This window comes from Epinephelus fuscoguttatus, linkage group LG11 (genome assembly GCF_011397635.1).
Source record: "Epinephelus fuscoguttatus linkage group LG11, E.fuscoguttatus.final_Chr_v1".
Taxonomy (NCBI): Eukaryota; Metazoa; Chordata; class Actinopteri; order Perciformes; family Serranidae; genus Epinephelus; species Epinephelus fuscoguttatus.
Genome location: NC_064762.1, coordinates 19,979,865 through 19,997,944, shown reverse-complemented (window position 1 = coordinate 19,997,944; position 18,080 = coordinate 19,979,865). Strand labels below are relative to the sequence as shown.

Genomic DNA, 18,080 nt, shown 5'->3' with positions numbered 1-18,080 from the left:
ATGGAGGAATTTTTGGTGGTTTATTATCATACAGCACTGCCTCCACACAGGTGTCGTATTTCCATCAAAGCCCATCACAGCCAATCAAAGCTAGAGCCAATCAATACCCGTGACTACTGCAGAGTCATTTGACTAGATAGTGAATGCCTATTGTGACTTTTCCTATTAAATACAAAAGTAAGATGTAAGTGGGTGTTAGAGGTTTTTTGTCCAGGGGGAAAGGGACTTTACTTCCCCCCTCACTACATATTGGGCACACTACTTTCTGTGTTAGCACTCAGAGTTCACATTAGATTTAAATCTTGAGGTGCAGAGTCTTCCAATAACGCAACAGTTCCCCGGGACACTGACGCTGCTAAATTTTGAAATGAAAGGATTATTAAGTTTCAATGATACATGCTGGATAATCAAAAAACAGGATTATGATATGATTAATATTAGTTGATATGACTGATGGCAGCAAATTCTAGCTTGCACATCAAACCACAACTGACATGATGTTTGCTTCAGTTGTTTCCAGCAACAAGGTGGAGTTCTATCTTCCAGGCAAAAAGACAAGAGACGGGGATTAAATATAGAAAACAGGAGGGATGTCACATGCTAAGTCAGACACATATCAGGTGGGATGAGGAATTTATGCTCTGGAGGAGAACATGAACGCAACATGCTCCTCTTGCTTGTTCACAACCACACACAGCCAAGAAAACAGATCCACACTGAACGGTCTGGCTTAAATGAAACCACAAGAGAAGCTTAGCGCTGACAGTCAAAGGCAGCAAGGCCACAGTTAATATTTCAGGGTTGGCGTTTGCTAATTCCCACAGACAAAGGGAGGATGTCCACCTGTGGGTCTGTTGTCTAAGCTCATCCTGAGGGGGTGACTGGGTATGAAACATCTGCCGGGCTCAGAGATGGCCTCACAGTTGGAACGTGGTCGCTAAGTCTACCCTAGAGAGTCGCCAAAAACCAAACAGTGGTCCCACCCAGGCCCTCCCATGACCTCTCTTAGCACGTGCCTTTCCTTATGACCCCCAGGGGTCAAAGGGCGCTAGGCAACAGGGCGCTTTTACACTGAGTCTGAGAGCATGTGTGTTTCTTATCATTAATGGGATGGGATGTGGGGGCGAGGGGTGAAAGAGTGAGGGGCACAGAGGTTCCGGGAACACCCTCCCTGATGTTTGGATGCATGTCCAGATGCCCACAGAGACACACAGAGGAGAAAGTGTGTGACGGATAGAGAGACACAGAGATAGGGAGAGGAAGAGGTATCCGTCATTTTAATGGTCACTTTTACGGCCTGGGAGAATTGAGTGGCAGCCAGACTGCCCCATCACTGACCACAGACCAGCAGACACCAGACAGATGCATCAGTGTGTGAGCTTTATTGTCTTCATTAAGTGAACGACAGATGTGTCTTTCTTCAGCCGTCTTCACCTCAGCGGACTGGGTTTAAGTGATTGTTGGGTGGAGCAGAGGTAGCCTAAGGCTTAGAGAGGTGAGCTTGTGACAGAAAGGTCATTAAGAAACTATCTCCTTTCACTCGTTGTCTCTGCACCTCAGTCAGAGACACGTTCAAGAATTGACCAAATATTATTAACAAATTATATAGTTAGAGTGGGCGGAAAAAGCTCTGCTCTTAAAGAATCTGAATCTAATGGAGAACTAATCCCCTCTTAATTAACACATAGATTAATGTTTAAGTCACCATGAAATGAAAAATACATTTTCTCCAGTTTTAATCTTGTGTCTCTGTGTGAACTGACTGAATTTATCTCGTTATATGCTAAATATATGCAAAAATAGTCAGTATCAGTAGAATTTTACATCAGAATCCCTGTCCTTTCTCTTTCTGTAAAACCAGGTTAAAATGAATTCAATGTTTGATGACTCATCCTGCACTTACAAAAGTTCATCCAATCAAATGGGACTTTGGGTGACTAGCTAGCCACACCAGTTATATAAAACTGCACTTCACACTTTGTGAGTTGTAGAAGTAAGCTTAAAAAGCAATATGGAGAGGGACAGGAGGGTGTGTGTGCTGGGCAAAACCTCTGTCTTTTACTTCCAAAACAAATGTGGCAGAGGTTGAATTCATTTATCTCTCCCTCTTCCTCCTCCTCATCTTATGGCGAAAGAAGTGTGTGTGGAGCCAACTGTCTGCTGCAGCTTTGTATCGCACTAAACTGTAAAGAGGGGTTTATACTTGTGCGTCAGCTTTAAGCAGAGCCTTTGGCATAGCCTATGCACGCGGCCTACGCTGTTGTGAGCATTTATACTTGTGCGGTGTGTCTGTGTCACTCTGCAGTTACACCTCCAAAACACTGGTTGGTGGCGGGATTTGTGTGAAGTGCTGTAATGTTTAGTTGATTCACACACCTGAAACACACATTAAACATGGCTTAACAGAGACAATTTTAAACACAAGTGCACAAATCAGCTTCACTCTAACTCGCAGCATTCACAGACAAAGCACTTGTCTTTATCTGGACCATTTTCCCCACAAATACAACATGTTAATGTTTTTAGCACAAGCCTATGGCATTGTACATTGTATAAATTAGCCCAGCGGCTAGCAGACTTTTTCTCTACTCATATAAGGCGAAGGACATCAGCAACATTTAACAAAGGTTAATGTTACAAAATTTGGCTCCATTCACAACTGTTTTACACTAATCACGTTTTCCAAACAAATACAACATGCTAACGCTATTAGCACAGGCCTATGGCATTTTACATTGTATAAATTAGCCTAGCAACTAGCAGAGATTTCCTCTACTCATATGAAGCCAGGATAAATCACACATTGTTTCTTATCTGTGAAATTAATGTAAATTAAATTTTCGATTCCACTAAGGGAAATGGTTTCAGCTTACAAAAATAGACAGGAGGTCTGCATCACCACGACATGTAGTTTCATTTCTGGGGAGGTGCACATCAGGCTACAGTGTAGGCTCTACATCGACGCAGACCCTCCACCATAGGTATGGCATCGATTTGACGGAGAAGTATAAATTCTGCTTAAGCACGCCCACTTTTTAACGGCCTAATTGAATACATAAAAGATTTGACGTAAATCACTCTTGTAATTCAATTCAAAACCTCAAAGTTCACTGTGTAATGCATCACAGTACAAAGGACACAAACACTAATACTTTAATTTCATAAGGCCATATACATCAAATTAACAATACCAAAAATATTGCACATAAGGAGGAGGCTGGGGTATTGAAAACAGTGTTGGCATGAGCATATCTGCAAAGTACGAGTGAGAAATGACAGGTGTAGAGCTGCACAGCTTTGTTGATAAATCTCTGTCGATTGACTAATTTAACCATTTTGTAAGTCATCTTTTAAGCTATTTTCTGATGCCATTTTCCACTTTTCTCTGTTTTATATCATTGTAAACAGAACATGTTCTGAACCAAACAAGACATTTAATAATCACTTTGGACTTTGTTAATATGTGATGGGAATTTTTTTGCCTTTTCTGACATTTAAGAGACCAAAAAGTTATCCATTGAGAAAATAACTGTTTTATGTTTTTATGTTTTATTATGGATCCCCATTAGTCTTCACCTAAGTGAAGACTATTCTTCCTGGGGTCCAGATAAGCTGATAAACTGGCAGGTTAATATAAAATAAAAGAAGTTTTTAGTTGCAGTCCGAGTCATGTTGGCTGTGCTTCTGTTCACCACAATGCTTTTGGGAGTCTCCCCGTTGCTCCATCACTTTCTGCCACTCTATTTTTACAAAGCCCACAAAAACTCTTGAATTAATGCAATAACAGCATGACAGCATACCTCTATCAAGGTCCAGGCATGCACTGTGAAGAAAGGAGAGGTATTTCCTTAAAAAAAAAAAAAAGAGGTAGAAGTGGGTGGGCACTGAGAGGCTGAGCTTTTTGGGGAATTAACAAGCTTATCAGGGGGCTGTTCTGTGAAAACAAGCAATAGAACAACTCCTGAGGAGCTGAGGGAGTGAAAAGCCATCTGCAGCATGTCCAATGGGACTTAGCAGACTGACCAGACTAAATGTGAAAGCTTACCTTGCTCTATTCATTCGGAGTTTCACGGAGAGTTTGTTTTTGTAGCTAACTGGGGTCTCCTTGGGTAAAACTCCTTGGCTGCTGAATGTACAGCCTCCATTTGTACCAAGTCAGCTGCTGCACATAAACCCTCTGCTGTACGACTGCTGCGACTAAAGATTATTTTAATTGTGGATAAATTTTTTGATTGTTTTGCTTTTGTTTTAAAATTATAAAGAACAATTACAAATTGCCCTTGTGGAGCCGGGTCTGTGATGTCATTGCCTCTCTACCAGTCCTATTCAAGTTTAAATACAAAGAAATGGACTTAGTAGCCTAACGACTATTGGATGGATTGCCAAGAAATTTGGTGCAGACGTTCATGCTCCCCTGAGGACGAACTGCAATAACTTTGTTGATCCCCTGACCTTGGAGACATTCAATAGTTTGGTTTGTGACCAGACAGAGAGACAAGGACCCTCTCCCTTACGGTGTCGCATAGACCTTGTTTCTTAAAAAATATATACGACAGCCGATGGCGAGAGACGAATAATTTTTTTTTTTTTTTTTTTTTTGGACGATTTTCACCCTGATTTTGCGTCACAGAGACTATCGTGATCTTTTGAGTGTTACGTCACCAAACTACATTTTTTTAACTTGGAGACGACACATCGTAAAGGCATGGATATTCTTCCTAGTGTTGAATCAGATCGTCCTCCAGGGCCTGGGTCTAAACACAACGTGGTCCACGTGATCCCATGGATGCCACCATTGTTGTTGCTTGCCAGCTGGCTTGTCAGTGTTGCCAGATCTTGGGAGAAAAACAAGCAACAAGGGCTATGGAAACAAGCCCAAAAGAAGCGACTATCATGCGCTTAAATAACTTATTAGATGGATAGAGAAAGGCGCCGTTTAGAGAGCAAGTCCAAATAAGCAACTCCCCTGACATATCCTGCCACTCACTGGCTGATGCTCTTTGTCAGTCATGTCAGACTTCTCCACATTTCTAGCATGCCAGATATCCAGTCCCAGTCGCAGACGAGGGGCCGACTTGCTCGTAGACTTGTTCACATATGAGGACTTGTCGTGGCAGACTTTCCTATCTTTTAGTAGGAAAAGGCTGCAATCGCAAGTAGTCGAGGGTATGTATCGGCTCCAGCTCCAATTGACTTTGTTCAGCAATGATGGACATGCTAATTTTCACACCTTTTCCAGTGCCATGTGATGATGGGCCAACCCAAAGTCCTCCATCCAAGCGACTAGCAACTAGATATTGAGAAAAAAGTAACCACTGTAACATTTTCACTGGCCTCCATGCTGCGTTCCTCTGTTTACTAACCATTGTGGCCATGTTAGCATTTAGCTCAAAGCATTACTATGAAGAACAATGAGTCCTTCACCAAACAAAATAAACTTTTATTGCAATTCACAGTAAAACATCTGTAAACTGACAGCAGTTACAACCAATGATACTTCACCAGAATTGCTACAAACCAATCAGCCAACAGCCCAAGATCAGGAAACAGCAGCTCTAACAGACTTAACAATGACGCAATGCGACAAATTAAATAATTGTGGCCTCAGTAGGCCTGGTAGGAATGATTTTGGCTTAAACATGGAAAAAACAAGGGAAAATCTCTCTCCCCTTCTCTCCGGTTCCCTCCCCCCTTACCTGAGCTAGCCAGAGGGGCCAGTAAGCAACAGATTAGCAGTGCTTTGGGGAGCGGGCTGCTGTAGCGTGCTGTAATGCAGACTGTCAGTCCGACACAGTTGGGGGGCTACACAATGCCTCCTTGTTCCAACTGGCCCTTCTGTGCCCCACCTCTCTACCTCTCCATCTCCCTCTGTCTCTCTCTTTCCCTCTCTTTTCCTCCGGGGGTTTAATCAAACCATAAAAACTAATGGTGTTCAAAATGTTCTCTTTCTTCTCTTACACTGAAGAAAGCGTGAGGCGGAGAGGGAGGAGAGGATTGAAGGATGGAGGTAAGAAAGAACAAAAAGGAAGACAGATCAAGGCGGACATGCTGACTCCTAAACCAAACATAAATCAGCTCTCAGGAAACAGAGAGAAAGACAGAAAAAAGGAGATGGACGGGCGGAGGAGGGGCATCAAAGCATGGTTGACATTCTCTGAGATGCAGGAGCAGAAAAGGTGTGTGCGTTGGTTTTGCGAGTGTGTGTCGCAGGGCTCGTTGAGAGCATTATTCAACAGCCAGCGTGTATAAGTGGCGTGGACATGAGGAGATAATTGCCAAGGCGCACACACCCACCCGTCTCTTTCTCAACACTTGTTTCTGTTTATCTACAGCTCAGTTTCATCCTTTAACTGGTTTGGTGCAACCCTCAGAGCTTGCAGCAGCAGGTAACGCTACTTATCTGATTCCCCATGAGCTTTCTGCTCACTAAACAATCACTGGAAAATATAGTCTGCCTTCCAAATATGACAAATGAGTGCATTCTTAATTAACAACACAACTGTTGCCTAAACAGAGATGGCAAAGATGTGAAGAGAGCTCGCTGCTTGCTGAACTTCAGCTGGTTGCAACAACGCCGGGGTGTCACTCAAGAATCTCCTTCACACGTTTCACTGTGTTTTCTTTGGGGCTTCTTACACCTCCCCCACGCAAGAGAGGGCAAGTGCAAACACACACCTGCGATGTCTTCATATACATCTTTACAGTTAAATGCTTTAGGAATTAGACCCCCTCCTCTCTCCCCAATAACAGTTATTACTATAAAGTTGGAAGGTTTTAGGGATTGACAGGAATCTATGCTAAATAATGATTATCATATTAAGGGCTGACTGGTTTCTGCTGATTATAAGCCTGCATGAAGACATCCAGCTTCATTCAGCCGGCAGTCAGGTCTCCAACACAGCCCGCGTAGGTCATTTTGAATGCAGTCTGGGTTTAATTTGGGAGTTTCACCCCAAAATCAGGTCTGAGACAGACACTGTTTGAAAAGTGACACCTACTCTCACTCAGATTATAGTGATTTTTAACAGTCAATGTAAGGCCTCAGTCAACATACTGATAACACCCATTTACAGTATAGCATATTGCTGTGCATAGGCTTAGAATATGTAAAACATGTGCAATCGTCCTCCACTGCCAGCTTAAAGGCAATCGTACCTTTTATACAGAATGGCAGAGCAGCATGACAGTCACGCCTTGAACAATCAGGGGAAGACGGACTGTAGTAACTAAAATGAACCAACATGGGGAAATCAAAGAGCTCACAAACTGACAATAGGCATTATTTGGGTGCCATGCTGTTGTTTCGACGATTCATAATCCAAAGCCCAAATAGTCTGGACCAAAAGCCCGTTTGTCTGACAGCCTCTTATCCTAAAAACAAACGTACATGGGCCGTCTCTCCAAAAATGCGCTACGTTCTCTCCCAAACAGAAACACAAGGCTAATTATTATTGTGCAAAATCATGAGGTCCGCTGATGTCATTCTGCATAATACCTTGCAATGTGCTTTTGTAAAGGAGAGTCTGTGGCATGTTTTCAGAGAAACGGCCCTGACAGCAATGTGAGTTTGCTTTCAGACTAATGGGCTTTCAGTCCAGTGGTACATTTATCAGACTACTTGGGGATTATTGGAATTAAGGTAAGTGGTGCCTCATTATTTTTTATTATTAAGCCCTTTTCCTACTTGACAAAACCACTTATACCCACAGACATCTGGGTTTTGTTTAGAGAGAAAGGTTGCAATCAGCATTCATTCCTAGGAAAAATGACCCTGCAGTAGTCAAGGGTATTCATCGGCTCCAGCTCCAATTGACTTTGATTAGCAATGATGGAAATATGACATCCGAGTGGATGCCCTAATTTTCACCCCTTTTACAGTGCAATATAATGATGGGCCATCACAAAGTTCTTTATCCAAATGGACTTCCGGTGGCATGCTACAGTATCAGCCTTAAATTTCCTCAGTTCAAGGATTTATATTCATACAAAGCGGTATACATCGATTTAATAATGAGTGGGGACAAGACTAAGAAGGGTGAAGTTGCGGCCAGCAAAATTTCAATGGGACAAGATGGCTGCCACAGAGAAACCAAAACTTAACACTCAATCTGCTAAGTGGTGAGTGAAGTCTTGACTACGTGCTCCAGGCCGAACTGAAGAGAGATCTCTCTGATCTTTGCACTTGTTTTCGAGAGGACATTAAAAACCAAAAGGACGAATTCACAATGGAAATAAACCAGACAATACGTGACACGACGACTCAGATAGAAGGAATAAGGAAGTGCATAGGAGAGATGGAGGAAAACATGGCTGATATGGAACGATGGGACATCGGAGTCAAGGATGCCCTTACCCAGCTGCTCAACAATGATTTAGAGGGGCAATCCAGGAGCAACAATATCAGGTTTAAGAGTGTCCTGGAGGGTGTCCAAGCAGCATTCAAACATCACTCCAAATTAGTTATCACAGACTTTGAAAGAAAGACTGAATAAGTAATAGATATTAATAGTAACCATAACATTTTCGCTGGCATATATGCATATATGAACTAATTTTGGTTCTGACAGTCTTGCATGCCAACAATTTTCCACTTTCTTTCCATTTTCTGCGAAAAACTTTCTACTATCTCATTGGTTTTATATTGAAAAAAATACTGGAAACTGCAACTAGTGTCACATTTAAAAGTAATGCACCTTAAAAGTAACATTACCTTTGCACAGAATGAGCAAAACATCATCCCCATTACTGCTCTGTGTGACAGCACAGAATTACTTTTTATAGATTTATAACACACTGGAAATGCTCAAAGGCAAACTCTCATCTCACTGATTGCAGGACAGTTTTCCTGACAAGTGTGTTTCTGCTTGTGATCTTTTGTTCTTCTTTTGTGGTACCAGGACATTACTGGCATACCGGGACTTAATTTAGTGTAATATTGCCCCAACATCAGCCAAATCATTTAATAAGCATTACCTCAGTCAGGATGTGCTTTCTTCCAGCACATATTTTGGCAATGAGACAAAAACATACTTTGATTGGTGCACGTTAATATGGCTTATATGCCAGGACTTGACTCGGTGGACACAAAGATCCCCTTTAAGGCTACGTCTACTTTGAACACATTCTGACATTAATCTAAAACTTCTGTATTCAAAGCTTTTCTTTCTATTTGGGAATTCCCATCAGTGCTCTGTTGTAGATAAGAAACTTAATTCATTTTTAAAAAGCTCAAGTTGTGCAACAGTTCACTTTTCAATCAGTGACGCTATGACTTTAAAGCTTCCGTGTTTACTGCAGTGTGAGGTGGGATAATTTAATTTCCTCATGCTGAAGGGGAGCTGAGGGGAAGAGCTGTTTCCTGTTGTAAACACCCTTCTCTCAACACCAACACCATACCGTTGCTTTATGTGTGTGTGTGTTTGTTGATGTACTTATTGTATCCAGGGGGAGGAACTTACACAGTAGGTCACATCTTTCATCGCCATCGCGTTGTGCCAGACTTCCACTTTAAATTACACAAACACACACACTAAAAGCACACAGGAGCGCACACACTGAGAAGCTATCTACGTATCCACACCCAAAGGCTCTTCAGCTTCATATTTCCCTTTACTTTTTAGACTGTGGCTGCCAGAGAAATCTTGTTAGCACCGAACTTTAAAGATGGGATTAACGCTGTTATATATAACCAGCATCGTTCAGCTATTAATGCTTCTTGTTCCACAACACTCAGATAAATGACTGGATATAATGTTTCAAACGTCAGCGATAAATCCTCCTTAGCATTCACATTTGTAATGTGACGCTGGATGAACCTCTATATCAATTACCTCTCATTTAAAATAACCTTCTGTGGGTTCTGATAGCTGGTTCTCTTTTAGATACATCTCTCAGTTCAGGCTGCTCTCACCTACTCTTCATATGTTTAACTACAAAGAGTAATGCACCACAATTTTTCTATTTTTCATTTCATTTTCCATAGCTGCTTATCCTGTTGGGGGTTTATGGAGGGGCTGGAGCCTACCCCAGCTGACATTGGGCGAGAGGTGGGGTTGGCAAACTACCACAGGGCCGACACATAGAGACAGACAACCATTCACACTCACATTCACACCTACGGACAATTTAGAGTTAGCTTGCATTGTGGGACTGTGGACTGAAACATTCCATGTGAATGTACCTGGAGAAAACCCATGCTGACACAGGGAGAACATACCGCCTCCACACAGAAGGGCTCCCCCACTCTGGGATTCGAATCCCTGGGTTCAAACCAGGATCCCTCTTGCTGTGAGGCATGGATAACCCACTTATTTCGGAAGGCTGCGATCACGTGACCAAGGCACTGACAGGAGTAAAGAAGGGTAAAATTCACGCAGGAAGGTTGGGGTGGTGCATGGGTCAAACAACATAGGCCTTTTCCCCACGAGACCAATGTTCATGGCTGGTGTGAAACCAAGTGACCAAGGTATGTTGTTTCCTAATCCTAACCTACGTAACTTCACGTTAAATATGTAGCAGTTAACATACTTTGTGGGGTGCTAATTCATTAGCTACCATTGTACTTGCATTTTCTTGAAATATCATACAAATCATTGTATGTTGCTCAGTTGGTAAAACAAACACATTTTCTATCTAATTGTACACTGTAACTTTGCTCTCTTTTCTGTAGGTAAAAAGCAACTTAAATATAAATCTCTGAGTTCTAAACCGATCAGCCAAAACATAAAAACAACTTACAGCTGGCCAGCTGAGAAGCCTTCGGTCCTGGCACATATGTGGATACGACTTGACCTGCACCACCTAAACACTGGTACAGACCAAGTACCCATCCTCATGGCAATGGCACTCCCCAACGGCAATGGCCTCCCCAGCAGGACAAAGCGCCCACCTCAAAAACTGTTTAGATATAGCTCGAGGGACATGACAAAGAGCTCAAGGTGTCAGCCTGGCCTCCAAATGACCAGATTCCAATCTGATCGAGCATCCATGAGACGTGGAGGTACCCCACCTCAAAACCTACAGGACTCAGAGGATCCCCTGGCAACACCCTGGTGCCAGATACCACAGGGCCGCCCTCAGAGGTTCTGTGCCCATGTCTCAACAGGGTCAGAGCCAAGTCCAATCCAAGGAGGCCCCAATGTGGATTGAGGGTACCTCTGAGGTTCCGGCTTGTCCCACAAATGTTTGATCAGATTGGAATCTGGGGGATTCTGAGGCCAGGTTGATGCCTTGAGCTCTTTGTCATGTACCCCAGGCCATTCCTGAGCAGTTTTTGCAGTATGGCATGGAGCCTTCCTACTGAGGGGGTCACTGCCATCTGGGAGTGCCGTTACCATGACAGGGTGCACTTGGTCTGCAACGGTGTTTGGGTGGACAGAGCACGTCAGGTAGCATCCACATGAATGCCAGGACCACAGGTTTCCTCACAGATCACTGCATTGTTCTTCACTTCACCTGTCAGTGGTTTTAATGTTTTGGCTGATCGGTGTAGATCTAAACTGTTATCTATAACTTCTGTCACTTAAATTCAATGAAAGCAACAACTAAATGGATTTGACAAGGATTTAGATTCGATAAGCGGATTTCAAACTGCATTTGGATTTGATAAAACGTTATCATGCCCCGACCAAATCCTTTTGCAACTTGTCTCCTTTCCATAAAGAATTTCGGTGGATTTAACAAATGAAATCAATGAAGGATTATAGTTCAAACCTGACATCACTTGTACAGTGCATTAAGCATGTTATTTATTCAGTATGTAGCAAAACAACACATGAGATAAAAGAACTCCCTCCCTTGTTGACACCCAAGAACTCTGTGTGTTTTGATACCATCACGCAATGAATCGAAATTTCTTGACACTTCCCTCCTTTGGGAACCTCATTCACAGAGCCTACCCTTTGAATAGCAGCAGTAACCCCCCCTCTCTATTCAGCTGGAGAGAAAAGCAGCCTTATGCCAGGCCCTAGCTGTCCGCCTAGCCGCCTGCCTCCACCGCAGTAGACAAAACAAGCGGGAGGCAGGATTTGTTTAGACAGAGCTCACCTGGCGCACACAGACACAGAAACAGTGATCAGGCAAGCCCTAGGGAGGAGTAGAGGCAGCGAGGAGGAGGAGGAGGAGGTGCTGGGTGGTGCTGGGGAAAGAAGGCAGGGGTGCTGGGGAGTGTGTGAGTGGGGGGAAGGGGCTGAAAGAGGAGAGCATGAGGTTCAGTGTGCTACCCATATCCACTCCAAAATCAGAGCGGATTAAGATTTGAGGGGCCCTGAGTAGCACTCAGTAATACGTGGAGGGGTGTGTTTGTGTGTATGTGTGGGCAGTTAGGGGTAGCCTAATCCAGGACTTGCCCATAGAGTAATAGCGTCGGTGGATTTGTGTGTCTGTGTGTGTGTTGGCTACAGTGTCAGGCAGCTTAGACATGAAGTGAATTGTGAAGTAATCAGCTGATCTGTCACCTAGGAAGGATCAAGCTCCGCAATCTTTTTACACCACAAAATCAAACAACTAGTAAATTTATTTCATTGATACACTGTTTTTAGGCTCCAGCTTATTGATTATTTTCATTTTCGATTTCTTTTCATTTACCTATTGATCACTGAGTCCATGAAGAGTCAGGAATTTGTTTAAAATATCCATCACAATTTCAGTGAGTCTAAAAACCCCTACATACTCAGTTTGCAATAACTGAAAGGGTAACTTCCGTTTTTTATTTACCTGTATCCTATTTTCCCATGTTTTTTATTTTTTGTCTCCATGACTGATGAAGATATTTTGTAACTGATCCAGTACTGAGCAAAAGGGCTCCAGTCGACAGAAGTGAAACAGGCTGCAGTGTAATCACCCAGTGTTTGAGTGCACCGTCCATGTACGTCCCAAAAAATTGCTCGTTTTTGCCACTGACAGGCTCAGATTATTATTCCAAGTGTCTCAACAAATTATTGAAAGGATCCCTACAGAGATAGACCTTTTTGTCAAAGAGTAAGATCTATTTGTTTCCTCAAATAGCCCCAAAATTGCTGTAACTGAAGCCACCAGACTCCATTTAAATAAACAGTCATTTTTATCATTGTGAAATACACTTCATTCAAAGTTAACAGAAACAAATGAAGCTCACAAAACCCATCTTGGTTCATCTCACTACTGTTCCAGCAATTGCCAGCTCTGGTTTGATGAAATAAACCCTTAATTCACCCAGTTAGAAGTGAAAATCTGCTGGCTCTGTACATGCTAAAATTACTGTTTTTTTTAAATGGAGTCTGGTGTATTTGGGAATGGTGATATCAGGCTGTTTTTGGTTGAAGAAAAAGGATCTTCCTCTTTAACAAAAAGGCCTATCTCTGTTGGGATCCTTTCCACAATGTGTTGAGACTCTGAGTAATAATAGGAGCCTGTCAGTGGCAAAAACAAGCACTTTTACTGGCTGTACATTGCAAACGCACTCTCAGTGGTTACAATGCAGCCTGTTTTAGGCTGCCAGCTCCAGCACTCTCATTAAATACTGGACCACTTTCAAAAAGTGTTGGTTCTAATGTTATACAAAAAACGAAGAAGCTACAGGTTAAAAATACCGTAATTACCCTTTAAGACAAGAAAAAATGTTACAAATAAATTAAAACTAACAGATTAAGTGACCCGTCATTTCAGGTGTAACTGTCTGATCAATACTTTTTCTCATCAAGGCAGACAAACATCCTTGGGTTCCCATTTTCTGCATGTAAATCCAGAAAACTACAGCATCTTCATCTTTCCTGGTCATAGAGAGTCCCTGGCTCTGACCAAAGTTCAATTATTTGTTGTTTTTGTAATGTTAAAACAATGACTACTTGACATTTAATGGAAGAACCTAGTTTTAAACAACACTTGATAAGGTTTCTTTGAATTGGAAACGTTTTTCACTTTAGGGTAACAAAAAGTGTAAGCCATCATCCAAATTATTTTGCTCATGGTATAATTTATCCATCTATCTCTGGAACCAAATTAGGTACTACGTTCTTTGCTGTTTAAACGGTCTTCTATGACCTACAGTACAAATTAAATTGTGTTTTAATTGTTCAAATCTTTCCATCAAAACGGATACTTAAGATAATCAAGAGATCTAAATGCAACACAGAAATAATGATCAAATCAAACTTCACAAGCCCGACTTCAAAGTTATCCAAACATCTTCATTTTCTTCTGAATTGAATTTATATTCATAACATTGAAGAAACAGCGCTGTGTTGACTTTCTTTCCACCTCTCCCAACAGTGGTCAACATGTGTGATGAGGTTTCGACAGGAGGGGGAACAAAGACCAAGATGGATGATAACTCCCCTTAACCACACACTCACAGTTACTATGGGTTGACCTCAGTTGACCCCTTGGCCCCTCAACAGCCTCACGTCCCATTGACTGGGGTTAAATAGGGTTTTGCCTGCGGGGTTTTATGGCAGAGAAAGAGAAGAGAAGTTGCTTCACTGTAACCCTTTGGCAGCGTCGTATAGTTTGTGTGGCAATGACAGTTTCTAAAATGTTCCACGGCCAAGAGAAACATACAATACGCCTGTGTTTCGTAAATAACTCTCAGTGGAAAGGCCCAGCTGTAGCAAATGCTGGATTCCTGCTATTGTTTCGGCTTTTTTAACAAACAGTCCAGCATTCATGACTTCCCCTTTCCCTCACAACTATGTGTTGACTAAAATCATAAACTGTTTTCTGTCTATGTCAGTTGATGAAGTTATCCAGGAACAGAAAAGCAGAAACAGCTACTACCTCGGGTAACACACATACTTTCAATTTACTGCCACCTAAAGCAAAGAAAAGCAGCAAATCCTCACAACCGAAAAGCTGGCACTTTAACTCAAACAATGAGGTTCATGATTCATCGATTACCAAAATAGTTGCAGGTTCATTTTCCGCTTTTCCACTTAATTAACCAGCTAACTGTTTGAGCTCTGTTTTGGCGATAAAATCAGCAAGACACCATCCAGTGTTTGCGTTGCAGTGACGTCTGTATTTGCACAAAAAGGCAAAAAAGCACCACATACATTTCTAATAATGGATAGTTTGCAGTTACGTAACAAGCCAAGCGCTCCTCACATGAGTAAACCTGAGGAAATTTATACCGCAGAGCTCACAACATGTATAAAATCAACAACAAACTATTGATAATTTGTAAAATATAGAGCATTAATTAGCTGGCTTGCTATCCGTGTTAGCCTGGAGGCTCTGAAGTGTTGCTGTGCTCGCTCCACACCTCTAATTAGCCGTTCAGGCAGCTGTATAATAGAAGATGATAACAGGGGGGGAAAGACAGAATCAAATCACTCAGCAACATGGTTTGTTTTGAAATATGAAACTGCCATTTACTCCAGTTGTCAAAAAATGACGCAAACGCAAGGCAGAGAGAAGCATGAACTAATAACTGGCAGGGCGCACAAAGGCCAAGTGCACTATCCTGCAATGTTAAAGGAATACTTGACTCTGCAAATGAGAATTTGTATATCAGTTACTAATCCTGTGTTATATTGAATTTATGAGGAAAACACTGTTCTTGCATGATTCCGGAGAGAACGAAGAATCCAAAAACAGAGAAATTCTTGATGAATTGAACTCTTGCAGTATAATCCAAGCCTCATTTATCAAGTCGCACCCTTAGTACCTCCCAAATAGATTGGCCTTTATGATGGGAAACTGGCGTATAAGTGAAACTTTTCCATGTTCTCTTTTCAGACCAAACTCCATTGACAAAAACAGTAACTTTACCTCGCTGAACACAGGAGCTGTTGGTCAACCGCTGCCTCGATCAGTTAGTTTGTTTGTGTTATTATGACTTTGGTGGATCAGAACTAACCCTAGAAAACACTTAAGTCACACAATAAGACAAACAAACTAACCCGATCAAGGTGGCGGTAGCAGGCAGGCAGCTCCTGTGTTCAGGGAGGTAAAATTACTGTTTTTGTTAATGGAGCCTGGCTTTGAAGAGAGCATAGGTAAGTTTTGCTTTCTGTTCAGGTCCCTATGTCTGTTTGGGAAGCACTGAGGATATGACTAGATAAATGAGACTTGCAGATGTGGCCACACTGTCCACCATCTCTGATCCAACCATATAACCATCAAGAGGTCTGAGTGACAGATGTTAGATCTACCACTTCTGTCACCCTGCACCCTCGCAGCACCTGTCAATCAAAGCACTCCTCTGTCTCCAGGGAAACTCCAGCTGGTCAAGAATGTGAGGACTGAAGGATTTCTTTGTCCCTGAGGTATTCGGAGTCCCCTTTTTTCATTTTATTCACTTTGGGATGCTTGGTCAGCATTTCTGTAAAGGCACAGCGCACAGAGTCCCAGATGGGCACCAAATTGCATCTGGAGACTCAACACCGGCGCTCCTTCAAAAGGAAAGTCCCAAAATGACAGCAGTGTCTCCTCCCCACCCCCTCAGGAGCAAAGTAGTGAGCAAAGGCCCAGAGGTAAACACCAAGAACAAAGAAATATCACACCAAAGCTGAGATTTCAACAAATTAACTCCTGCCTATGACAAAGCATTTGCATAAGCGTGTCTAAGCCGGGGTATTGGTAAACCTGCTCCGGGCTGCGAAAATCTGGAATCAGCCGGTCTAATAGTTCCCCCTTCTTGCTTAATTAACCGGCATCTGATCCACTCAATCATAGTATTTATGACAAAACCAACAACCACTGACACATGCGTGGCAATTACAGAAAGGCCGCCTTGTTAACAGCCTCCACTACACCCATGATCTTTAGCAGCTCATTAGGCTGCGACATGGACACATGCGCACACAATCGTACACACAGGGCATGTTACATACATCTGCTCTTTAGCACCTTTTCCCCACAGTGTTGGCCTGCTCGTTTCCAACCATTAGACCCATTAGAGGCCAATTAACACCGACACAAAGCTCCCTTCCTGTTTTATGACACTGTAAACAAAACCTGCAGGCTTGCCTTGGGCTCAGCAGAGCTCAATAGCCTTTAATGTAACACTCATTAGTTTAGTAATATGCTGCCTTTTCTTAGCAGAAAAGCCTTCAGATTCCGTCACACCGGATTGCACATAAACTTGAGGTAATAAGGCACTGATATGAGTTGCATTGACTTCACCTTACAGACTGGGTAGAGCCTATATGAAGCATTGAACCTGCTGTTTGCTTTAAATCTGCAGGAAAAGGCCAGGTTTGGTCTAGACAATAGTTCCCATCTAGTAACACATTAACCACGTTTATCTCAATTGCATCAATGGGATATGTGTTGCAGATCCATGCTGGACTGATAACCCAACCCTTAATCCCCACAGCCAGATGGCTTTAGTGGAGGGGAACCTGTTGTTTGAAGTGCCGTATGTGGGTCAGAATGAGCCAAAAGATAACAACACTGGGCTTTTCCGCATGTTTAAGTTGTTTCCTACTCGGTTTGTCAAACAAACATTTGAGTGTGCATGCTGCAGCACGCCACAGGCACGGGTCGTCCACAGAGGAGAGGCTCATGCGACACAAAATCACTGCTTGGAGTTGTTTTGGGAGTCGTGCTCAGCGGTTAAAAGCGTGCGTAATGGCTTATCCAAGTTCCATTTCATTCATCTAGGAGTTGTAAGGTGGCGCAGACAACACACGCAGGATAAAATACGCACTGCCCATTGCCCCACTGTCCATGCGTTGCTTTTGAAAGCTTGGAAAACACTACTTTTACGCACCAAAACACAAACACAACATGAGAAATCCCAACCTGAGAAGTCTGAAGAGCCCTTGGTGAGATCGCACAGGACGCTCAGACACGTTATTCCCAACAGGAGCGCATAACTGACGGCTGAGAGAGTCCCATCTGAGAAGAACATCCTTGAAGCCTCGAAGTTTTTGAGTTTCTCCGTAGCATTAGAAAGTCCAGCAGCAGCAACATTGGGGGTTTCAGATGTGCGGTCCCATCATGTCTCTATCTATCTAGTCCTCCTTCATCCTCACACCACACTGCTGGCACACACCGTGTGGATCGAGGTTCCTGTGGGGCTGCAGCGGCGCTCTGCTCTCTCTCTCAGTGCATTTCTAACTGCGTGTTGTGTTGTGGAGGCAGCCCACCTGGAGGACCGC

General features: G+C 42.8%; 1 protein-coding gene across 2 annotated transcripts in view; it reads right to left on the bottom strand.

Annotated features, from left to right (window-relative positions):
• Positions 1-18,080, bottom strand: part of LOC125897209 (protein eva-1 homolog A) — a 112,181-nt gene extending 94,101 nt beyond the window's left edge. The window contains exon 1 of one of the 2 annotated variants that reach the window (XM_049590350.1): positions 17,722-18,080. In XM_049590350.1, coding sequence (XP_049446307.1) covers positions 17,722-17,830 — 109 coding nt within the window. In that variant the 5' untranslated portion in view covers positions 17,831-18,080. The remainder of the gene's footprint in view (positions 1-17,721) is intronic. The other variant, XM_049590352.1, reaches the window with a different exon arrangement.